This window comes from Bos mutus, chromosome 14 (assembly GCF_027580195.1).
Source record: "Bos mutus isolate GX-2022 chromosome 14, NWIPB_WYAK_1.1, whole genome shotgun sequence".
NCBI classification, from domain to species: Eukaryota; Metazoa; Chordata; class Mammalia; order Artiodactyla; family Bovidae; genus Bos; species Bos mutus.
Genome location: NC_091630.1, coordinates 69,199,706 through 69,219,371, shown reverse-complemented (window position 1 = coordinate 69,219,371; position 19,666 = coordinate 69,199,706). Strand labels below are relative to the sequence as shown.

The 19,666-nt window shown below is 53.1% G+C and overlaps 3 protein-coding genes across 14 annotated transcripts in view; 1 reads left to right on the top strand and 2 right to left on the bottom strand.

The window, feature by feature from the left end:
- The window catches only part of MROH1 (maestro heat like repeat family member 1), a 49,712-nt gene extending 47,216 nt beyond the window's left edge, over positions 1–2,496 (bottom strand). For 8 of the 12 annotated variants that reach the window (XM_070382563.1, XM_070382568.1, XM_070382570.1 and 5 more), the window contains exon 1: positions 2,419–2,495. The gene's annotated coding sequence lies outside the window, so the exon portion shown is untranslated. Of the gene's footprint in view, positions 1–1,846; positions 2,161–2,204; positions 2,353–2,418 lie in introns of those variants that run through there. The other 4 variants (XM_070382576.1, XM_070382566.1, XM_070382565.1 and 1 more) reach the window with 4 other exon arrangements.
- Positions 2,497–9,554: 7,058 nt separating this feature from the next.
- LOC102276921 (testis-specific serine/threonine-protein kinase 5) lies at positions 9,555–11,493 on the top strand. The gene is made up of 2 exons (XM_070382803.1): positions 9,555–9,758; positions 9,955–11,493. Exons 1-2 carry the CDS (start codon positions 9,555–9,557, stop codon positions 10,588–10,590), a joined length of 840 nt encoding a protein of 279 aa, XP_070238904.1. The 3' UTR covers positions 10,591–11,493.
- A 913-nt stretch (positions 11,494–12,406) lies between these two features.
- On the bottom strand, positions 12,407–15,362 carry HGH1 (HGH1 homolog). Its single transcript, XM_014478841.2, has 6 exons — positions 14,676–15,362; positions 14,503–14,603; positions 14,314–14,412; positions 14,015–14,106; positions 13,802–13,924; positions 12,407–13,725 (listed from the first exon to the last, which is right to left on the bottom strand). Exons 1-6 carry the CDS (start codon positions 15,236–15,238, stop codon positions 13,546–13,548), a joined length of 1,158 nt encoding a protein of 385 aa, XP_014334327.1. The 5' UTR covers positions 15,239–15,362; the 3' UTR covers positions 12,407–13,545.
- Between the last annotated feature and the right edge of the window lie 4,304 nt (positions 15,363–19,666).

Genomic DNA, 19,666 nt, shown 5'->3' with positions numbered 1-19,666 from the left:
CCAGGACTGGCTCCTATACTCCCCTCCACGGCTGCCCGCCTGCCCACCCTGATGCTCCTGGCACATGGCACAGGGCAGAGCCATCAGGTCTTCCTCCCTGCACTGGACACACTGTGGGCCAGTGAGGAAGCAGCTGCCCCCTCCCCCATGCTCACCAGTAGTCAGCATTGATTCAATGACATTTAGTAAAAGCCCACCAGGTACTGCCCCTGCCCACAGAGCCCTGGCCTGAAAGATGCCTACTTGTATTTCAACTGCCACGTGAGCTGACAAACCTAACCGTGGTACAGGACCACTTCACTGAGCTGGGTGGGGCTCAGAATGGGGTGTGGGAGGGCTAGGAGGGTCACATACCTCCCAGGCCAGAGGCAACAGGAGTGGTATGGAAGGCAGGTGTGTGAGGGGAGACTAGGAAGTCAGGAAGCCCAGCAGGGGGTCACAGGATAGCCCCACCAAGCCCAGGGTCTTTCCCTCCCAGCACAGGAGCCAGAGCAGGAACCAACTTCCAGAGTCACCAACAAGAACTGGGGCAGATGACCTGGAAACAGTCCACAGCTCACTGCTCACAGCTCCTGGAGAGCACTGCTTCTCAATGTAAGCCACGCCAGCGGTGTCACCCCCCAGAAGTGGTTGGCTCTCCAGCTCAGTGAGGAAAGCACGCATCTCAAGACGCCCAGCAGCCAGCATTCCTTGAACAACAGCAGGGACTCTCCTGGAGCGCCTGCCTCAAGAAGGTCAAGTAACTTGGCTCCATGAAAGGGCTCACGCAATCTGGGCTGCTCATTGGTGCCTCGGTAGGCCCTGGGTCTGAACTAAGCACAGATACCTGCCTCCAGGCATAGGCGGCAGCTATGAGCTCCAGGGAGCAAGCAAGAACCCCAGGGTTCCACCTCTGATCTACTGGGGCCCTCAGCAGGCAGTCCTGGTGGAGTAAGATGCAGCAACAACAATCCACGTCAGCCTGGACATTGATATCAAGGTAACCAAGACAGCTCAACTTGGTCATTCCACTTTAGCAACAAAGAGAGACCTGAGGTGCGTGCTCACTTGAGTCGTGGCAGCCAAAAGCCCTGTTGACAACCGCATTCCCAGGCCCTCTGGCTGTCAGGACCAAAGGGGTGACCACATCATAATCCTGCCACCACTCAAGTGTCCCACCAGATGATTCCCACATAGGTCTCCTGGGGCCCAGGGCCTGCTGGCCATCTCCACCAGGACCATCATCGCCACAAACCCAACGGCTCCAACACGATTGTCACCCAACCCCTCCCCAACCCACAGGTCACTTGCCTCTTCTGTGTCATCATGCACTTAGCTCTCAGGTCAGAAGCAGCATCACCCCTTCCTGTTCCTCCACCTCCATCCCCACACTCTATAGTGACTCACCTTCTCCACCTCTACCACCTCCCTTTCCAAAGTGGTCCCCTCAAACCAGCCTCCACCCCAACCCCGCCTGGCCCCGCAGCAGACAGCCATTCCAGCTAACATTGCCACAAAAGTCCCCTCTGCCCCCTACCCCTCTTTGTGCCTCATCACCCTTGAGCTTTCCAGTCAGCCCCTCCCCTACGCCGCTGGGCTGGCAAAGGAGAACCTCTGTAAAGTGTGCAGATGGGAACCACCATGCACACAGAGCCCTCTTACCAGGCCCTACGGCTGCACTGCAGCTCAGCTGATGCTACAGAAAACCGGAACCCAAAACTGGGCCTAAGAGTCCAGGGACTGGGGGCCAGCCGTGGCCAAGCACCTCCGAGCTCTCACCCGGATTTAGAGAGGAATTTCCTGCAGCCTCTCCAGCTTCACACCTACAGGGCATGACCAGTAACCCTCAGGACTGAGGACACATTACCTCCCGGCTCTGGACCGCCTCCTCCTCTCACGCCAAAGAGAAAGTAGAAAGAATACAATGGTACCTGCACTTTGGGACCCTCGGGTTTAGAATGAGTTTCCCACAGAGGACCCCCGTTTTCCCCTGAGGAACCAAGGAGGTGGACCACACGCCTCCGAAAAGTGACAGACTGAACGCCCCCCGGGGTGGGGGGAGGGACAGGCACGGGCCGAGTATCCCGAGTCCCACCCTGGGAGGGGCCGAGCACAGGGGACGCGCTCCGCACGCCAGGCGAGGAAGAAAGTGAGCGGTTGGACTCCCAGGCCGCTCTTCCGGGTTGTGACGCGGCAAATCCGTCTCTGTGCGGGGCTGGGCGCACCTGAGCCCGAGGAAGGGGGCGGGCTCAGCCCCGCGAAGCCCGGGACCGTCCCTGCGCTCGCCTGGTGACTTTGGAGAGGCACCCCCTGACTCGGTCTCCCGCGGCGGCCGGGCCAAGGGGGCGACCCAAAGGTCTGCGACCCAGGCTTTCCCGAGGGGCACCTCCCCGAGTGACCGCGGCCGGCTCCGACCCCCGGGACCTGTCCGCCCTTTACCAGAGGAGGCGCCGCAGCCGCGGCCCCGGGAGCCGCCCTCGCTGCAGCCGTTGACCGGAGTGGGCGGGGCCACGCGACGAGCCCGCCCCCTGCCAACTGCCTCCCACCGCGCGGTAACTTGGCCCCGCCCCCACACGATCTCTGCGCTCATTGGTTGAGAGATCGTGTATCTCCTCTCTCTCTCTCTCGGCCCCGCCCCCAGCCGGCTTGTGACCGCCACATCTGACCGTTGGGCTCCAGTCTGGCCGCCCTGTGGGCCTCAAGGGGTGTGGCAGGTTACTGCGTAGGTGAGGGACCGAGCCTGCTTGCCACTCTGCTCTGTGACCCCTCCCGACACACCACGGTGATCCTGTCACACAGACACAGACCCACATACCCTGAGATACCTGGGGCACCGATGTACCCAAACCCAGTCCCTTTGCAAACACATACCTGTCCAGGAACACACGCCAGGTGGGCTAGACCTGGACACAGGCAGGAACTGTCATGCCCTATATCTCTCACACACGAACACCCAACAAATAACCCCAAAGAGCCCAGGGCCACAGGCCCCTCTACACACAGGTACACACCTGAACACACGAGGCACATATCTAGTCTGCCAATAGTCCCTGGGAATCAAAATGTGAAGGCACCGATAAAACTAGAGCAGAACACAGGGAAAAGGTTCTCTGACATAAATGGTACCAATGTTTTCTTAGATCACTCTTCTGAGGCAGTGGAAGTAAAACCAAAACTAGATAAATGGGACTTAAACTCACAAGGTTTTGCACAGCAAAGGAAACCATAAACAAAACAAAGTGACAACCTAAAGAATGGGAGAAAATACTTGCAAATGATGTGACCAACAAGACTTTTATTTCCAAAATATACAAACAGGCCGTAGAACTCAATGTGTATATATACATATATCTATACACACACACATATATACAATATATACACATATGTATATAAATGGGCAAAGGCACTATGGAGAACAGTATGGAGGTTCCTTTAAAAACTAAAACTAGAGCTACCATGCTGCTGCTAAGTCACTTTAGTCGTGTCCGATTCTGTGTGACCCCATAGACGGCAGCCCACCAGGCTGCCCCATCCCTGGGATTCTCCAGGCAAGAACACTGGAGTGGGTTGCCATTTCCTTCTCCAATGCATGAGTGAAAAGTGAAAGTGAAGTCGCTCAGACCCTGCAATCCCACTCCGGAGCATATATCCAGAGAAAAACATGATCTAAAAGGATACATGTTTATTGCAGCACTGTTTACAATAACCAAGACATGGACGCAACCTAAATATCCATCAAAAGGGAATGGAAAAAGAAGATATGGTACATATATACAGTGGAATATTACTCAACCATTAAAAAGAAGGAAATAATGCCATTTGCAGCAACATGAATGGATATAGAGAGTGTCATACTGAGTGAAGTAAGTCAGACAAAGAAGGAGAAATATTGTATGACATCCCTTATATGTGGAATCTAAGAAGAAATGATACAAATAAACTTACAAAACAGAAAGAGACTCACAGACTTAGAAAATGAACTTATGGTTGCCAGTGGGGAAGGGAGAGTTAGGGACTTTGGGAAGGTCATGTATACACTGCTCTATTTAAAATGGATAACCAACAAGAACCTATTGCAGAGCACGTGGAACTTTGCTCAATATTTTATGTCAACATGCACGGGAGGTGGGTTTGGGGGACAATGTATGTGTATGGCTGAGTCTCTTCTCTGGTCACCTGAAACTCAGTTCAGTTCAGTTGCTCAGTCATGTCTAACTCTTTGAGACCCCATGGACTGCAGCACACCAGGCTTCCTTGTCCATCACCAACTCCTGGAACTTGCTCAAATTCATGTCCATTGAGTCGGTGATGCCATGCAACCATCTCATCCTCTGTCACCCTCTTCTCCTCCTGCCTTTGATCTTTCCCAGCATCAGGGTCTTTTCCAATGAGTTCTTCATCAGGTGGCCCAAGTATTGGGGTTTCAGCTTCAGCATCAGTCCTTCCAATGAGTATTCAGGACTGACTTCTTTTACGATGGACTGGTTGGATTTGCTTGCAGTCCAAGCGACTCTCAAGAGTCTTCTCCAACACCACAGTTCAGAAGCATCAATTCTTCGGCGCTCAGCTTTCTTTCTAGTCCAACTCTCACATCCATACATGATTACTGGAAAAACCATAGCTTTGACTAGACGGGCCTTTGTTGGCAAAGTAATGTCTCTGCTTTTTAATATGCTGTCTAGGTCATAGCATTTCTTCCAAGGAGCAAGCGTCTTTTAATTTCATGGCTGCAGTCACCATCTGCAGTGATTTTGGAGCCAAAAAAAATGAAAGTCTCTCACTGTTTCCATTGTTTCCCCATCTATTTGCCATGAAGTGATGGGACCAGATGCCAAGATCTTAGTTTTCTGAATGTTAAGTTTTAAGGCAACTTTTTCACTCTCCTCTTTCACTTTCATCAAGAGACTCTTTAGTTCGTCGCTTTCTGCCATAAGGGTGATGTCATCTACATATCTGAGGTTATTGATATTTCTCCCAGCAATCTTGATTCCAGCTTGTGCTTAATCCAGCCCGGCATTTCACATGATATTAAGAAGAGGTGGCAAGAATACACAGAAGAACTATACAACAAAGATCTTCATGACCTGGATAACCACGATGGTGTGATCACTCACCTAGAGCCAGACATCCTGGAAAGTGAAGTCAAGTGGGCCTTAAGAAGCATCACTACGAACAAAGCTAGTGGAGGTGATGGAATTTCAGTGGAGCTATTTCATATCCTAAAAGATAATGCGGTGAAAGTGCTGCACTCAATATGCCAGCAAATTTGGAAAGCACAGCAGTGGCCACAGGATTGGAAAAGGTCAGTTTTCATTCCAATCCCAAAGAAAGACAATGCCAAAGAACGTTCAAGCTACCGCACAATTGCACTCATCTCACACGCTAGCAAAGTAATGCTCAGAATTCTCCAAGCTAGACTTCAACACTATGTGAACTGTAAACTTCCAGATGTTCAAGCTGGATTTAGAAGAGGCAGAGGAACCAGAGATCAAATTGCGAAAATCCGTAGGATCATCGAAAAACAGTTCCAGAAATACATCTACTTCTGCTTTATTGACTATGCCAAAGCCTTTGACTATGTGGATCACAACAAACTGTGGAAAAATTCTGAAAGAGATGGGAATACCAGACCACCTGATCTGCCTCCTGAGAAATCTGTATGCAGGTCAAGAAGCAACAATTAGAATTGGACTTGGAACAACAGACTGGTTCCAAATCGGAAAAGGAGTACATCAAGACTGTATGTTGTCACTCTGCTTACTTAACTTATATGCAGAATATACCTGAAACTATCACAACATTAATTGGCTATACACCAATACAAAATAAAAAGTTTAAAGTCTGGGGGAAAAACATGGGCAGAAGACCTAAACAGACATTTCTCCAAAGAAGATATACAGATAGCCAATAGGCACATGAAAAGATGCTCAACATCACTAATTATTAGAGAAATGCAAATCAAAAGTTTAGTAAGGTACCACAGCACTCAGGATAGGCATCATTAAAAACTCTAGGGATTTCCCTGGTGGTCAGGTGGTTAAGGACCTGTCTTGCAATGCAAGAAACACAGGTTCAGTCCCTGGTTGGGGAACTAAGATCCCACATGCTGCAGAGCTACAGAGCCCACAATGAAGATCCCACATGCTGCAACCAAGACCCAACTCAGCCAAATGAATAAATAAAAAAAAAAAAAAAAAAAAAAACATCTACAAATAACAAATGCTGGAGAGGGTGTGGAGAAAAGGGAACTCTCCTCCACTGTTAGTGGGAATGCAAATTGGTGCAGCCAGTATGGAAAACAGTAAGGGGGTTCCTCAAAAAACTAGAGTTGTTGTATGATCCAGCAATCCCATTCTAGGGTATACATCTGGAGAAAACTATAATTTGAAGAGATACATGTACCCCAGGACTATTTACAACAGCCAATACATGGAAACAGCATAAATATCCATTGACAGATGACTGGATAAAGATGTGGTGAAAGTGAAGTCGCTCAGTTGTGTCCGACTCTTTGTGACCCCATGGACTGTAGGCCACCAGGCTCCTGCATCCATGGGATTTTCCAGGCAAGAATACTGGAGTGGGTTGCCATTTCCTTCTCCAGGGGATCTTCCCGACTCAGGGATCGAACCCGGGTCTCCCGCATTGCAGGCAGACATTTTAACCTCTGAGCCACCAGGGAAGCCCAAAGATGTGGTACATATGTACAATGGAATACTACTGAGCAATAAAATGAAATTACGTCATTTGCAGTAACTTGGATGGACCTAGAGATTACTATACTAAGTGAAGCAAGTCAGAAAGAGAGTCAGAAAGTAAGTCATAAATACCATATGATATCACCATATGTGGAACCTAAGATATGACAGAAATGAACTTATTTATGAAAGAGAAACAAACTCATATGGAGAACAGACATGAGCCTGCCAAAGGCGGGGGCTGCTGTGCGTTGCGGCTTAACAGATGCAAATGAGTGCGCACAGAGTGGGCGAGCAGCAAGACGCTACTGCATAGCACAGGAAGCTCTATTCAATATCGTGTAATAAACTGTAATGGAAAAGAATATAAATACACATGCATAACTAATCACAGTGCTATACACCAGAAACTAATACAACATTGTAAATCAACTATACTTCAATAAAAAGCAAAACATTAAAAAAAATAAAAAATATTTTATTAGTCTTTAATAAAAGATTAAAAAAACAAAAAGCAAGTATATGCATTTGGGACCTTGGGATCTGGAGAGGGAGGCAGACAACAAGCAAGTCAATGATTCGTAAGTTGCACAAAGTGCTGTGAAGAACTGCAGCTGGGGGCTGAGAAAGAGAGAAGCCAGGAGAGGAGCCCAGGTTCTGGACAGACACACTGGCCCCCGCAGAGCCCCGGAGGCTGAAATCACCTGGGTGTGCCCACAGACCAAAATGAAAGGAGCAAGTGGTGTTCCAGAAGCTCAGGAAAGGAAAAGCAATTGGAGAAGAAAGGGCCAGTCAGCAACAGTACATCCTCGGCATTAACAACTTGTCTGCGTCTCACTGGGTCCACAGGGATCTGTGGGCAGGGGTGCGAGGAGGCAAAGTGGCCTCAGTTTAAACATGGGGGCAGGTTGGTCATTGGACAGTACGGCAGGGATGGGGGGATTCTTTTTTCACAGAGAGAAGGGCTGCAGCCTTCTGTCCTAGGGATAGAGTGCAGAGAGCGGGACAGAACTCTTGTAGACGGCTGATACAGCGTTCTGCTCCACAGATGGGGCCTGGCCCCCAAGAAAGAGCTCCCACCCCCCAGGTACTGCATAGGCAGGAAGGGAGGGTTATCCAAGGGAGGCTCATACCTGGATGGCTCACTCTCCCGTCGCTGTCCCCATGGCCAGGGTTCAGGACACGCCACTGGTCCTACCCTCCCCAGGCTCAGCTGAATTTTTTCATTCCTAAGCATGCACACATGCTGCCCTGGCACAGATAACAGCATCATTCAATTTTTATTAAATTATTAAGGCCAGGGACTTCCCTGGGCGTCCAGTGATTAAGACTCTGTTTCCACTGCAGGGGGCGTGAATTTGATCCCTGGTTGGAGAACTAACACCCTGCATGCCGCGAGGCCCCCCGCCTCAAAACAGAGTATTAAGGGCAGTCTCTCTTCTGTAACAGTAAGCTCTGTGAGAAAGGCCCGTGCCTGTGACTGGCTCCCAAGGGCTTGGCACCAAGCCCAGCACAGGGAGGTACTCAGCAATGCTCTGAAATAGATGGATGACCTGGGGTGCAGAGAAAGAGGAGGGTGAGCAGAGCTGGTGAGCACTCTGAACCCTGCCTGTCACCTATCTGAGCAACAGTCACTGGCTTCCAGCTGTGTTCTGGAATGAGGGGGAGCCAGGGAGGCGGTGTAGGCTCCCCCCATCTCCAGCCCATGTAACACTTTCATAACCATCATGAGTTAAATCCCCTCCCCTTGAAATACCCAGTTTCTCTCTTCCTAACCCGCATGGAGCAACAAACCAGCTAAACTGTCCATATTTTCTATCCTCCAGGCAATTTGCCAGACAAGGGTTGTGGGTGAGCCAGGGGATATCAGATACAAGCCTTGCCCTCCAGCGGCCCACAGTCCAACAGGGAGGAGAAAATGTATCCATAGCTCACTTCCATGCAGAGGGAGTGCTGCAGGCACCACGGATCCTGTGGGGACAAATCTGGTCCGCAGACACTATGCTGTCCAGCTCACAGAAGAGAGACCATGAACTTGGCCCTTACTTGTTTCGTCTGTAAAGGGGGCATCACTTGGTGATGTTCACATTTGAAATCCTGGGTGTGGACTGCCTACCATGGGACAGGCACTTTGGTGTGCACAGAAGCAGGATTGTGGGAGGTAGTGGTTGCAGCTTCAAACAGCGCCCGCAGGCAACACAGCTCCACCCCGAGTAACAGCGCTCACAGAACACTGCAGGGGCCGGGAAAAGGGAGGTGCATGCTGGCTCACCTCCTTGAGGTGGGCGGTCCAGTGGTTAGGACTCGTCCTTTCACTGCTGGGTCCGAGTTCAGTTCCTGGTTGGAGAACTAGGATCCCCCATGCTGCGCCGCACAGCCAAAACCATAAAAGGGCTGTCTGTGGCCCTTGGGGTTCTCACCCCGTGGAGTGGGCCTCACACAGGGCAGGGCTGGTTCCAACAAGATGTTCTCAGGGCAAGCAATGCCTGGGGAATAGAAGGATACCCCTTTGAGGGCACAATGCAAGCACAGCTCTAGAACCTTCCATTCTAGAATCTGCTCCTGCTTTGCCAGAGCCTGTCTAACCCCATGCCAGTCCATGGTTGTGTGGCTGCGTTAGCCTCCCTCCCCATCTCTGCTCCTGTCCCAGAGAGGCTTCAGAAACTTGGCTGCAGCCTTGAGGGCCTGCAGGCCCCAGCTGGCCTCCTGCAGTACATCACCCCATCACTCCACAGTGCATTGCTCCATCCGTCTACAACCCATCACCCCATCCCTCTAACACAAGTCAAGCCTCAGCTGAACCTCCCAGAGCCCCTCCCCACGGCCCTGCGGGGTGCTGGGTAGCCCCAGCTCTCCCACAGAGCCCTGATTTTTATGAAGGCTGCCGGCAGGCAGAAGCTGGACCAGAGAGCCTTTCTGGAGCAGGTGCATGAATGCTGGGACAATGGCTACCTGCTGTCCTCCAAGAAGATTGGTTCTGGGGCCTTCTCCAAAGTCTACCTGGCCTACGCCACGCAGGAGCGCATGCGGCACAACTCTAAGCTGGCCTCTGACCTGCGGGGCAAGCGCCACACCATGGTGAGGCAGGCTCGCCTCCTCCCCACGGGGTGGGGGTTCCATAGTCAGCCCCAGTGGCCCCTGTCCTAACTCCACTCAGGCACCTCCCAGGTGCTCTGGCTTCCTCCTAGTCCCACATCTTCTAGAAGGCCCAGGCTCTGGCAGTCTGATCCCTCCCAGTTCCTGGACCCATTGAACACATAAGTAACCAGGACAGGATGAGGGGGAAGGTCAGTGCTGCCTCCCAAGGCTGCTGCTCACCGAACCTTGCCCTAGTCAACTTCGGCCACATGCACAAAGGCCATGGGGCCTGTTCTACCACATCCTGTCCCCAGGGGGGTTGTGGCCTTTGCACAGTGGCCACCCTCCACACCTGCAGGTGGCTATCAAGATCGTCTCCACTGCGGAGGCCCCTGCAGAGTTCTCCCGCAAGTTCCTGCCCCGTGAGATTTCATCACTCAATGCTACATACAAGCATCTGAACGTGGTGGGCAGAGACCCCAGGCAGCCGGCCCTTCCTACCTACCCCAGGCCCGCCCCTTCACCTCCTGAGATCCTTATACTCGGGCTGGCCCCATTCCGAGACCCCAGCCCTGTGCACCCGAGGGCCCTGGTTGGGGGTGACAGTGGGGGGGTGGCCCGGCAGGTGCAGCTGTATGAGACCTTCGCGAACAGCCGGCGCACCTACTTGGTACTGGAGCTGGCGGCCCGTGGTGACCTGCTGGAGCACATCAACGCCACTTCTGCTCATCGCCGCTGCCCGGGACTGGAGGAGGAGGAGGCCCGCAGGCTGTTGTGGCAGCTGGTCAGCGCCGTGGCGCACTGCCACAACTCAGGCATCGTGCACCGGTGAGGGCGCCACCCAGCCTGCTGCCCAGCGCGTGGAGACCTGCCTGAGCTCAGGTCCAGCCCCGCCTCCCCTTCCCCACGCAGGGACTTGAAGTGTGAAAACATCCTGCTAGATGACAGAGGCTGCCTAAAGCTGAGTGGTGAGCCTGCGGCCCGGCCCCCAACCAGGCTCCCAGCCTGGGCCAGCCCTGATCACCTTCAACTTCCCTGGCTCGCACATACCCCACTCTTGCCCCAAGCCCAGGGCTCCAGCCTCTACACTGGTCTGCTCCAGACTTCTGACCCCAGTCTGCCTTGTCCTTCAAGCCTCCAATGAGGCCTACACCCAACAGTTGCCCACAGCCACACTTATAGTTACCCACGTGCCCCATGCCCACAGCCCCCTCAGGAGCCCTCTCTCTAGCAACCCGCCCCGCCCTCCCTGCACGTCCCTTGCAGACTTTGGCTTTGCCAATCGTTCCGGGCTCAAGAACTCATTGCTGAGCACCTTCTGCGGGTCTGTGGCCTACACAGCCCCAGAGATCCTCATGAGCAAGAAATACAACGGGGAGCAGGCCGACCTGTGGAGCCTGTGAGCACCACCCCAGGGGCTCCAGGACCCTGGGTGGGGAAGAGGGGCAGGGGCCGGGGAGGAGGGGTGGGCCCTGAGAAGCCCATACCCCCAGAGGTGTCATCCTCTACGCCATGGTGACTGGGAAGCTGCCCTTCAAGGAGTGCCAGCCCCACCGAATGCTGTATCTGATGCGCCGGGGCCCCACCTTCCGGCCAGGCCTGTCACCAGGTGAGCACCTCCACCACGTGTTCCTCCCAAGTCCCAGCCGTGCCTGGAGAGGGGGCAGCAAGACAGACCTAGGTCCAGAGAAGGGCCACATGCGCTGTGGCATGGGGGATGCTGACCTGTCATCTTTGCCAGCCCAGGCTGGGGGATGGACTGTGGTGATGGGGGAAACTGGGGTTGGTGGCCCCATTAAGCTTGAATCCTGAACTAGCCCTAGGTCAGGCTGCCTCACCTCTCGCTGCCTGTCCGTCCACGTGCGAAACATGGACACCCTCTAGCCATTTGGGAAGACTGCATGGGGCAACCCCACCAAGGGGCCAGAATCGTTGGCTGTGAGGGCCGTGGGCTGGGGGCATGAGAGGTGGCAGGAGGGGGCCGCTACCGTGAGGCTGCAGCCTTGAGTCCTCGCCCACAGAGTGCCAGGACTTGATCCGAGGCCTGCTCCAGCTGCGCCCACGAGCTCGCCTGGCCCTGCAGCAGGTGGCCACCCACCACTGGATGCTGCCTGCTGCACATGCGCTCTTCTGCACCACACTCTGTGCTATACCAGGTGTGGCAGGCCTAGCTGGGTGGGCAGGTAGGAGGCTCCTCAGCGCCCCTCCTGACCCTCCCACTGTGATCCGTTGCAGAAAAACCAGAGAAGCCCCAGCTCCAAACATCCCTGGACAATGTGGAGCCCAGCGCAGACTCCGATCCCCCAAGGTCGCTCCTGCAACTGTGGCGACCCCAGCTACAGGGCACCTCTCATGAGAGTGCCTCTAGTCTGACACCTGAGCCCCCAGGGGCTTGCCCAAGACAAGTTGCAGACTCTGCCAGGCTTCAGCTCTGGAGAACGGAGACAGCCGGTCGCAGGGTGGGTCGCTCCAGGCATCCACTGTTGCTATGCTCCATCTGGAGCGTGCCTGGGCACTACCTGGTTAGCTGAGGGCGGGCGGGAGGGCAGGGGCGAGGCCAGATAAAGCATTTATTCTATAGAGCCAAGGGTGTGGACTTCTCAATGCAGGAAGAGGGATGTTGGGGCATCTGGAAAACAGTCCACATACCTTCAGGCCAGAGCTTTAATTTAATTGGGGGAGGGAGAATGAAGAGGGGACCACAGAAGAGGAAGACACCTGGTACCCACGAAGAACTCAGCTTTGATTTGAGCTCCAGTAGAGTTGGCCCCAGCTCTGGAGGTAGTACCAGGACTGAGGACAAGAGGGCTGGGGGTTGGTGGAGGGGTGCTCTGCAGAGAGAAGCCTGGAAGGGCAGGGAAACAGGGATCCAGGGCAGAAGATGGCACTAGATTTGGTGGGAGGCCCAGGAAGGGAATACAGTGGGGTGAGGGACAGCCTGCTGGGCTTGGGGCCGTGGACTCTTCAAGTGCCTTCAGCACTACATACGGGGCCAACGGGCTCCAAAGGGGCAGAGCGTGGTCCAGGGGAAGACTTGGGCCAAGGGCAAGGCTTATTAGCTTGGTGGGCATGGGATCTGGGGGGCTAAGGCTCAGGGGAATTGAACAGGGAGAGGGCCTAGCTAGACAGGGAAGGTGGGAGCATCAGGTCGGTCCAGGACTGGGAAATAGCACTTGAAGTGCTCACAAAGGCCTGAGGGCCGGGTCTGGGCACAGGGAAGGTGCTGAGAGTGAAGAGGAGGCAGCACCAGCAAACACCCCAAGGACAGGCCAGGGGGATGCAGCCCTGGGAGACCCTGACAGGCTGTGGCTGGTGAAACTCTCAACAGGTCAGCCCTGTGAGGCCAGGTCTCAGGCAGGGCCAGCCGAGGGCCCCCAGGGTGGAGGGACCTGGGTTGGAACTGGCAGCAAGGGGTACTGCAAGCACTCAGACCCCTAGAGCACCCCTGAGACTCATTGGGAAGCTCTAGCTGGCCCTTCAGGCCTGCAGTGTTTTTCTGTCCAGCCCTGCCAGCCCTCCACCTGGAGACACCTGAGCGAGTCAGAGGTCTGGGGCAGCCCTGGCTGAACAGTCCTCCTCTGAGCAGCCAGCATTCTTGCTGGAAGCAACAGGGCACATGGAGGCACCCTCAATCCTCAGCAAAGACCTGGAGCGGAGCTTAAGGGCAGCTCTGCTTCTCAGCCAGATACACTCTCAGAGCAGGGGACAGCAGGCAGGCCTGGTCTGGGAGGCCTGGACGGACTGTGAAGAGAAGTGGGCCCGGAGATGCTGGCAGGCCTCAGGGGCCTCACGTGGGTGCAGCTCCCTCTGCTTGTGGCTCTGGGCCCAGCTCCAGCTCCTGCTGCTCCCGCTCACACTGCTCCCGCTCCTGGTGATCCTGCTGCTGCAGCTGCCGCTCAACCTCCTCAGGCACCTGCACCTCCAGCAGGTTCTCCAGGCCGCGCTCTGGCTCGTCCCCAATAAGTACCTGCCAGCAGGGGAGGCACGTGGGGAGCTGGCTGGCATACCTTGGACACCCACCCCTCCCCCAACCCTGCACCTACCTGGATGAGTTTCTCACAAGTCACCCGCACATCAGGCTCAGGCTCCCAGCTATGCAGCTCTCGCAAGATCAAGTAGGCTCCCTGGTCCCTCACCTGCTTCCGACCAGGTGCCGTGGCTGTCAGCTGGAAGAGGGCAGAGGGTACCCAGGTGTCAGTGTGCTAATGTGTGTGTGTTGGGGGGGGTAGCATTAATGAAGCAGGACCCCTGCTCACCAGCATGATGGTCTCAATTAGCATCTTACGGATGTCAGCGTCAGGCTCTCGCTGCTTGTCTGGTGGCAGGTACTGCAGATCAACAGGCAGCCCTAGGGGTGAATTTGTGAGTCAGTGGGTCTCCATGCTGGCCCCTGGGCCACTAGGCAGGACCCTGCCATTGTAAGGCTCATCTGTGCTCAGCAACTCCCTGCTGGGAGGTTTCAGAAGGGCCCTGATCTGGACACCTCCTTCTGCCTCTCCCCTACCGTCCCCCCCTCCTGTTAAACCAACCCTGAGGCTCGACCCTAGCCACTCACGCTCCATCTCTTCCTCAGAGAAGTCTTCTGGCCCAGCCAGCGGCAGTAACAAGAAGGGGAGAACGTCCACCTCGGGCCCAAGCAACCATTCATGATGTCCTGGGGAGAAACAGGAATGCAGACCTGTCCAGAGGGGCCCCAGAGAACAGCCTATTCCCCCCATAAGGCAGCATCCCCACCACGACTCACGGTGCTCGAAGCAGCAATTTCGCAGTGTTCCCACCACCCCGCCCCTGCGCACCGAGGAGTCCGGGTACTGGGTAAGGGGCAGCAGCCGCTGGACCACGCACCTGGAGGGAAGGGCCACTCAGTGCCGTCCCTGCGCACTTCCAACCCCTCCCCGCGAGCGCCCGGAGCTTCACCTGTTGCGGTCCAGCAGAAAAGCGCGGGTCGCGGGACGCTGGCTGAGGTTGGAGAGCACTGGTCCCAAGTAGTGCAAGGGCGCGCGGGCGTTGTAGCCCGGAGTGCACAGCGCGCGCACCAGCCGCTCCAGGCCCGACTCCCCGGGTTCTGCGGCTGCCAGAGCCTCTATCAGCGCAGCGCACGGCACCGGCTCGCGGCTGAGGTTAGCCAGCACGGCGGCCGCTTCCTCGGCCCAGGGCCACTGTGGGTCCAACGCGCAGCCCAGCAGGCGGACAGGCAGTCTGGGCTCGGCCGCCAGCAGCGGCTTGTGCAGGCCGGGGTCGGCAGCCAGGTTGACTAGCGCGCGAGCGGCGTCTCGGGCTGGGGCGGGAGGAGGGGCCACCGCCAGCTCGACCAGCGCCCGCAGCAGTGCCGCCTGGCCGGCCAGCAGCGTGCGCCCAGGCCCCGAGCCAGTCAGAGCCAGCACATGCTGCGCCGCCGCCGCCTGCAGGTCAGCCCGCTCCCCGAGCGCCAGGAAAGGCAGCAGCTTCGCCGCCTCCGCCTTCGGGCTGGTCTCCGACATCGGCGACCCTACGGGAGCTAGGCCATCGGCTGACTGACCCCTGTCCCCCCCGTCCTCGCCCAAGCAGGTCGGTGAGCTCGGGGGAAGCACACTCAGCCAGGCCCGGAACCTACAGGTGGTCAGCGGCCCCGCCCACCAGGTAGCGGAAGCCGCAGTAACCAATCCGAGACCATGACTCTACCTAAGGGGCGGGACCTGAGCGCAGAGGCGGGGCCACGTCTAGGCCCCGGGGATTGTGGGATTGGATGCCGCCCGGAAGCAGGCTCGGGCCCGCGGTGAGCGTGACAGTCGCTGGAGAACTAACAGCCGTCTTTTGGGGGCTCCTGCCGACCTCCCCGCTCCGGAGAAGGCAATGGCACCCCACTCTGGTACTCTTGCCTGGAAAATCCCATGGGCGGAGGAGCCTGGAAGGCTGCAGTCCATGGGGTCGCGAAGAGTCGGATAAGACTGAGCGACTTCACTTTCACTTCTCACTTTCATGCATTGGAGAAGGAAATGGCAACCCACTCCAATAATGTTCTTGCCTGGAGAATCCCAGGGACGGGGGAGCCTGGTGGGCTGCCGTCTATGGGGTCGCACAGAGTCGGACACGACTGAAGCGGCTTAGCAGCAGCAGCAGCCGACCCCCTTATAGTGTACGTTGGCTCTGTTCCTTCGTGGGATTGACAGAGATCTGTTTTCTCTGGAAGAAAAGCATGGTCAGTTACAGTGATTGACTTTCTAGTGCATTCCTGACATAATCTCTGTTTGGTCACGATATATATTTTCGTTTTTGTTTATGGTTGTATTCAATTTGCTGAAGTTTTGTTTAGAATTTTTGCATCTCTGCCCATGAGGAATATTGGTTTGTAGTTTTATTTTCTCGTGATGTCTTCGCCTTGTGTTGCGTAATGCTGGCCTCAGAAGGATTGGAGAAAGTATTCTTTCCTTATGAATTTTACGTTAGAGTTTGTCAACCTAACATTGCATGCGTAGGTGCTAGTTCCCAGTCGTATCCCATGCTTTGTTGACCCCATGGACTGCCAGGTTCCTTTGTCCATGGAATTTTCCAGGCAAGAATACTGGAGTGAATTGCCGTTTCCTTCTCCAGGGGATCTTCTTGACCCTGGGATCGAACCAATGTCTCTTTCATCTCCTGCATTAGCAGACCGATTCATTACCACTGTGCCACCTGGGAATTAAACCTAGTGTTACTTCGTAAACGTTTAGTGAAGCCTGAAATTTTCTTTTTGGGAAGGTTTTTTAACTACAAACTCAATTCATTTCATAGAAATACGGCCATTCAAGTTGTCCTTTTCTTCTTGGGTTACTTTTGGTAGTTTGTGTGTTTTAATTAATTAGTCCATTTCATCTAAATTGTTAATTGTCATAAAGTTTTTTGTAATATTTCCTTATCCTTTTACTGTGTCGTGGTGTCACCTCTCTCATCCTTTATATTGGTAATTTGTGTCTCCTTTCTCCTTTTGTCTTGCCAGAGGTTTGTCTGTCTTATTGATCTTAAAGAACCGCCTTTTGGATTAATTTATTTTTTGTTTTCTTTTTCAAGTTTATTGATTTCTACTTTGGCCTTTTTCCTTTCTTCTGCTTACTTCAGGCTTAATTTGCTGTTCTTTTTCTATTGTCTTAAGGTAGAAGCTGGGGTCACTAATTGGAGACCTTACTTTTCTCACGTAGGGGTTTCCCCATTTGTTACCTGACTCTTGAGTTATTTGTTATGTGCATTACTTTTCCACAGCTATATGCCCCTTAATAGGTGGATATTACTTTTGTTTCACACTAAGGGCTAGGACAAAGCCTCGAGGGGCCGTAGCACCCAGGACAGCCAGTTGCAGGGAACAGTGTGAACAGAGTCAGCAGGTCAGAAGGTGCAGGAGCCTTAGACCAAAAGGAAGAGACTTCATAGCCTCAATCCCAACCTCAACTTTCCTGAAAGTCCCCTGGAAACTGAGGAAGAGGGTGGACGAGTCCAAGGAAGTGCTGCCTCTCTAAGGCAACCACAGATCCTAGGCAGAAGAGTTGAAAATTCCTCAAGATGTAGAATTAAAATATCATGGATAATCTAGATAAATGATGCCCTCTGGTGGGTACTTTTGACTGAGGCAAAAATGTGCACCTTCAGGACCCATGCTTTGAATGATTCAAGGAAGTGTTTACAGAAATCACCAGGTTCAGTCACTAAGTCATGTCTGACTCTGTTACCCCATGGACTGTAGCACGCCAGGCTTCCCTGTTCTCCACCATCTCCTGGAGTTTGCTCAAACTCCTGTCCACTGACTCAGTGTTACTATCTAACCACCTCATTCTCTGTTACCCCCTTCTCCTGCCCTCAATCTTTCCCAGCATCAGGGTATTTTCCAGTGAGTTGACTCCCTGCTTCAGGTGGTCAAAGTATTGGAGCTTCAGCTTCAGTATCAGTCCTTCCAATGAATATTCAGGGTTGATTTCCTTTAGAATTCACCAGTAGGGAGCCTTAACTATTCCTGCTGCTGCTGCTGCTAAGTCGCTTCAGTCGTGTCTGACTGTGTGCGACCCCATAGACGGCAGCCCACCAGGCTCCCCCGTCCCTGGGATTCTCCAGGCAAGAACATTATTGGAGTGGGTTGCCATTTCCTTCTCCAATGCATGAAAGTGAGAAGTGAAAGTGAAGTCGCTCAGTCGTGTCCAACTCTTAGCGACCCCATGGACTTCAGCCTACCAGGCTCCTCCGTCCATGGGATTTTCCAGGCAAGAGTACTGGAGTGGGGTGCCATTGCCTTCTAACTATTCCTAAGATGAATTAGAAGATCCGAAGTCTTTAGAAGTGGTTTAAAGTTAAAGGAAAGCCCATATAGCATTGACCCATAAGCCTCAGTTGGATTCCCAGATAACCCCAGTTACCCCAGTACCTGTGTGTCACCTCTTGTGCCATTCAGGCAAGAACAGCTCTTCATGCCCTTGACACAGGCCCCCAGCCAGCTGTTGTGGAGCACGTTCCTTGATCTGCATGTGTCTGGTTGCCTCCTGACTAGACTCAGGTTGTATCTTTCTGGCAGGAGTGCTCTGGAGGAGATGCTGGGTTCTTTTCTTCTTGTCCAATCGGGTAGCATGGCTTTGGTCTGTTGGAGAGGCTTGTCTTGATCACTTAATTAAGGTGGAGTGGCCCAAGCTTCTTCCCTGTCAAGTTACTCTTTTTCTTTTGGTATATAATAAGTATTTTATGGGAGGATACTTTGAGACTGTGTGAATACGCTGTTTCTCAACAACTTTCGCTCCCTAGTTTTTGCATGTACTGTTTTTTTCTCTGAATTATTTATTACCATGATGGTTGCCAAGTGGCTGTTTTCTAATTTTATCGTTTATTGTAGGGAAAAAAGCTTTCTCTTTACCTATTTATATCAAAGAAGACACATGTATTCCTAGTTTATTCAAAGAAATATAATACTTTACTGTCATTATTTTGATCCTCAAGTTGTCCTCAGTTTGGTCAGTGGAAGCCCCTTCAAGGAGGTTTCTGTGTGTTTTTAAAAATAGCTTTATTTGAAATCAAACAGGACTTCCTAGGGGGAGAGACCCCCCCTCCCCCACTGGAATGTCCCCCACCTCTGTAGAAGGGCTTTAGCCTCCTAGGCCTTCGCCAAGTACCAGTGAGCAAAATTGTCAGAGAAGTGAGAAAATGCAAAGACAAAAGCAGTCAAGCAAGACAAAGTAGTAATAGTTTAGCCATAAAACAAAGCTAAGTACTTCTACACAAAGGCTAGAAGTAATAACCTGAGCAATAGCCATGGAGTGGTTTTGCAGATACTGAAACCCCCTGCTGGTGGAAGAAATTAACTGCGTGCTGACCACCAGCACTTAGTCCCCAGACCAACTGGAACCTGAAAATTGATAAGGCTGCCTGCAGTGACACCACCCGGTTACCTCACTATCAACCAAAGAACTGTGCGTGAGGTAATCATGAAACCCATGACTTTGTTCCTCACGCTGTCTTTAAAACCTTCTCCTGAAAGCCTTGGGGAGCTCGGATCTTTTGAACATGAGCTGCCTGTTCTCTCTGACGGGCACCTGCCCAAACCCTACACCCTCCTCGCCACAACCCAGTGTTCGCAAGTGGCTTCCTGTGCATCAGGGGGCAGACCTAGTTCCATCTGGTTATGTCTTGAGATATAATTCAATATGTAATTTCATGGACAGAGGAGCCTAGTGAGCTATGGACCATGAAGTGGCAGTCAGACAAGACTGAGTGTCCTACTGAATGACTAACACACTTGAGATAAAATTTACATACTATAACAGATCATCTATTTAAATTCCATGGTTTGTGATGTATTAAGTTTTGTAAATAGTTGTAATATAAATAACACAAAATATATATTTAACTTTTTTTTTTTTTTAATTTTGGGCCGTACCGCAGGGCTTGTGGGATCTTAGTTCCTTTAACAGGAATTGAAC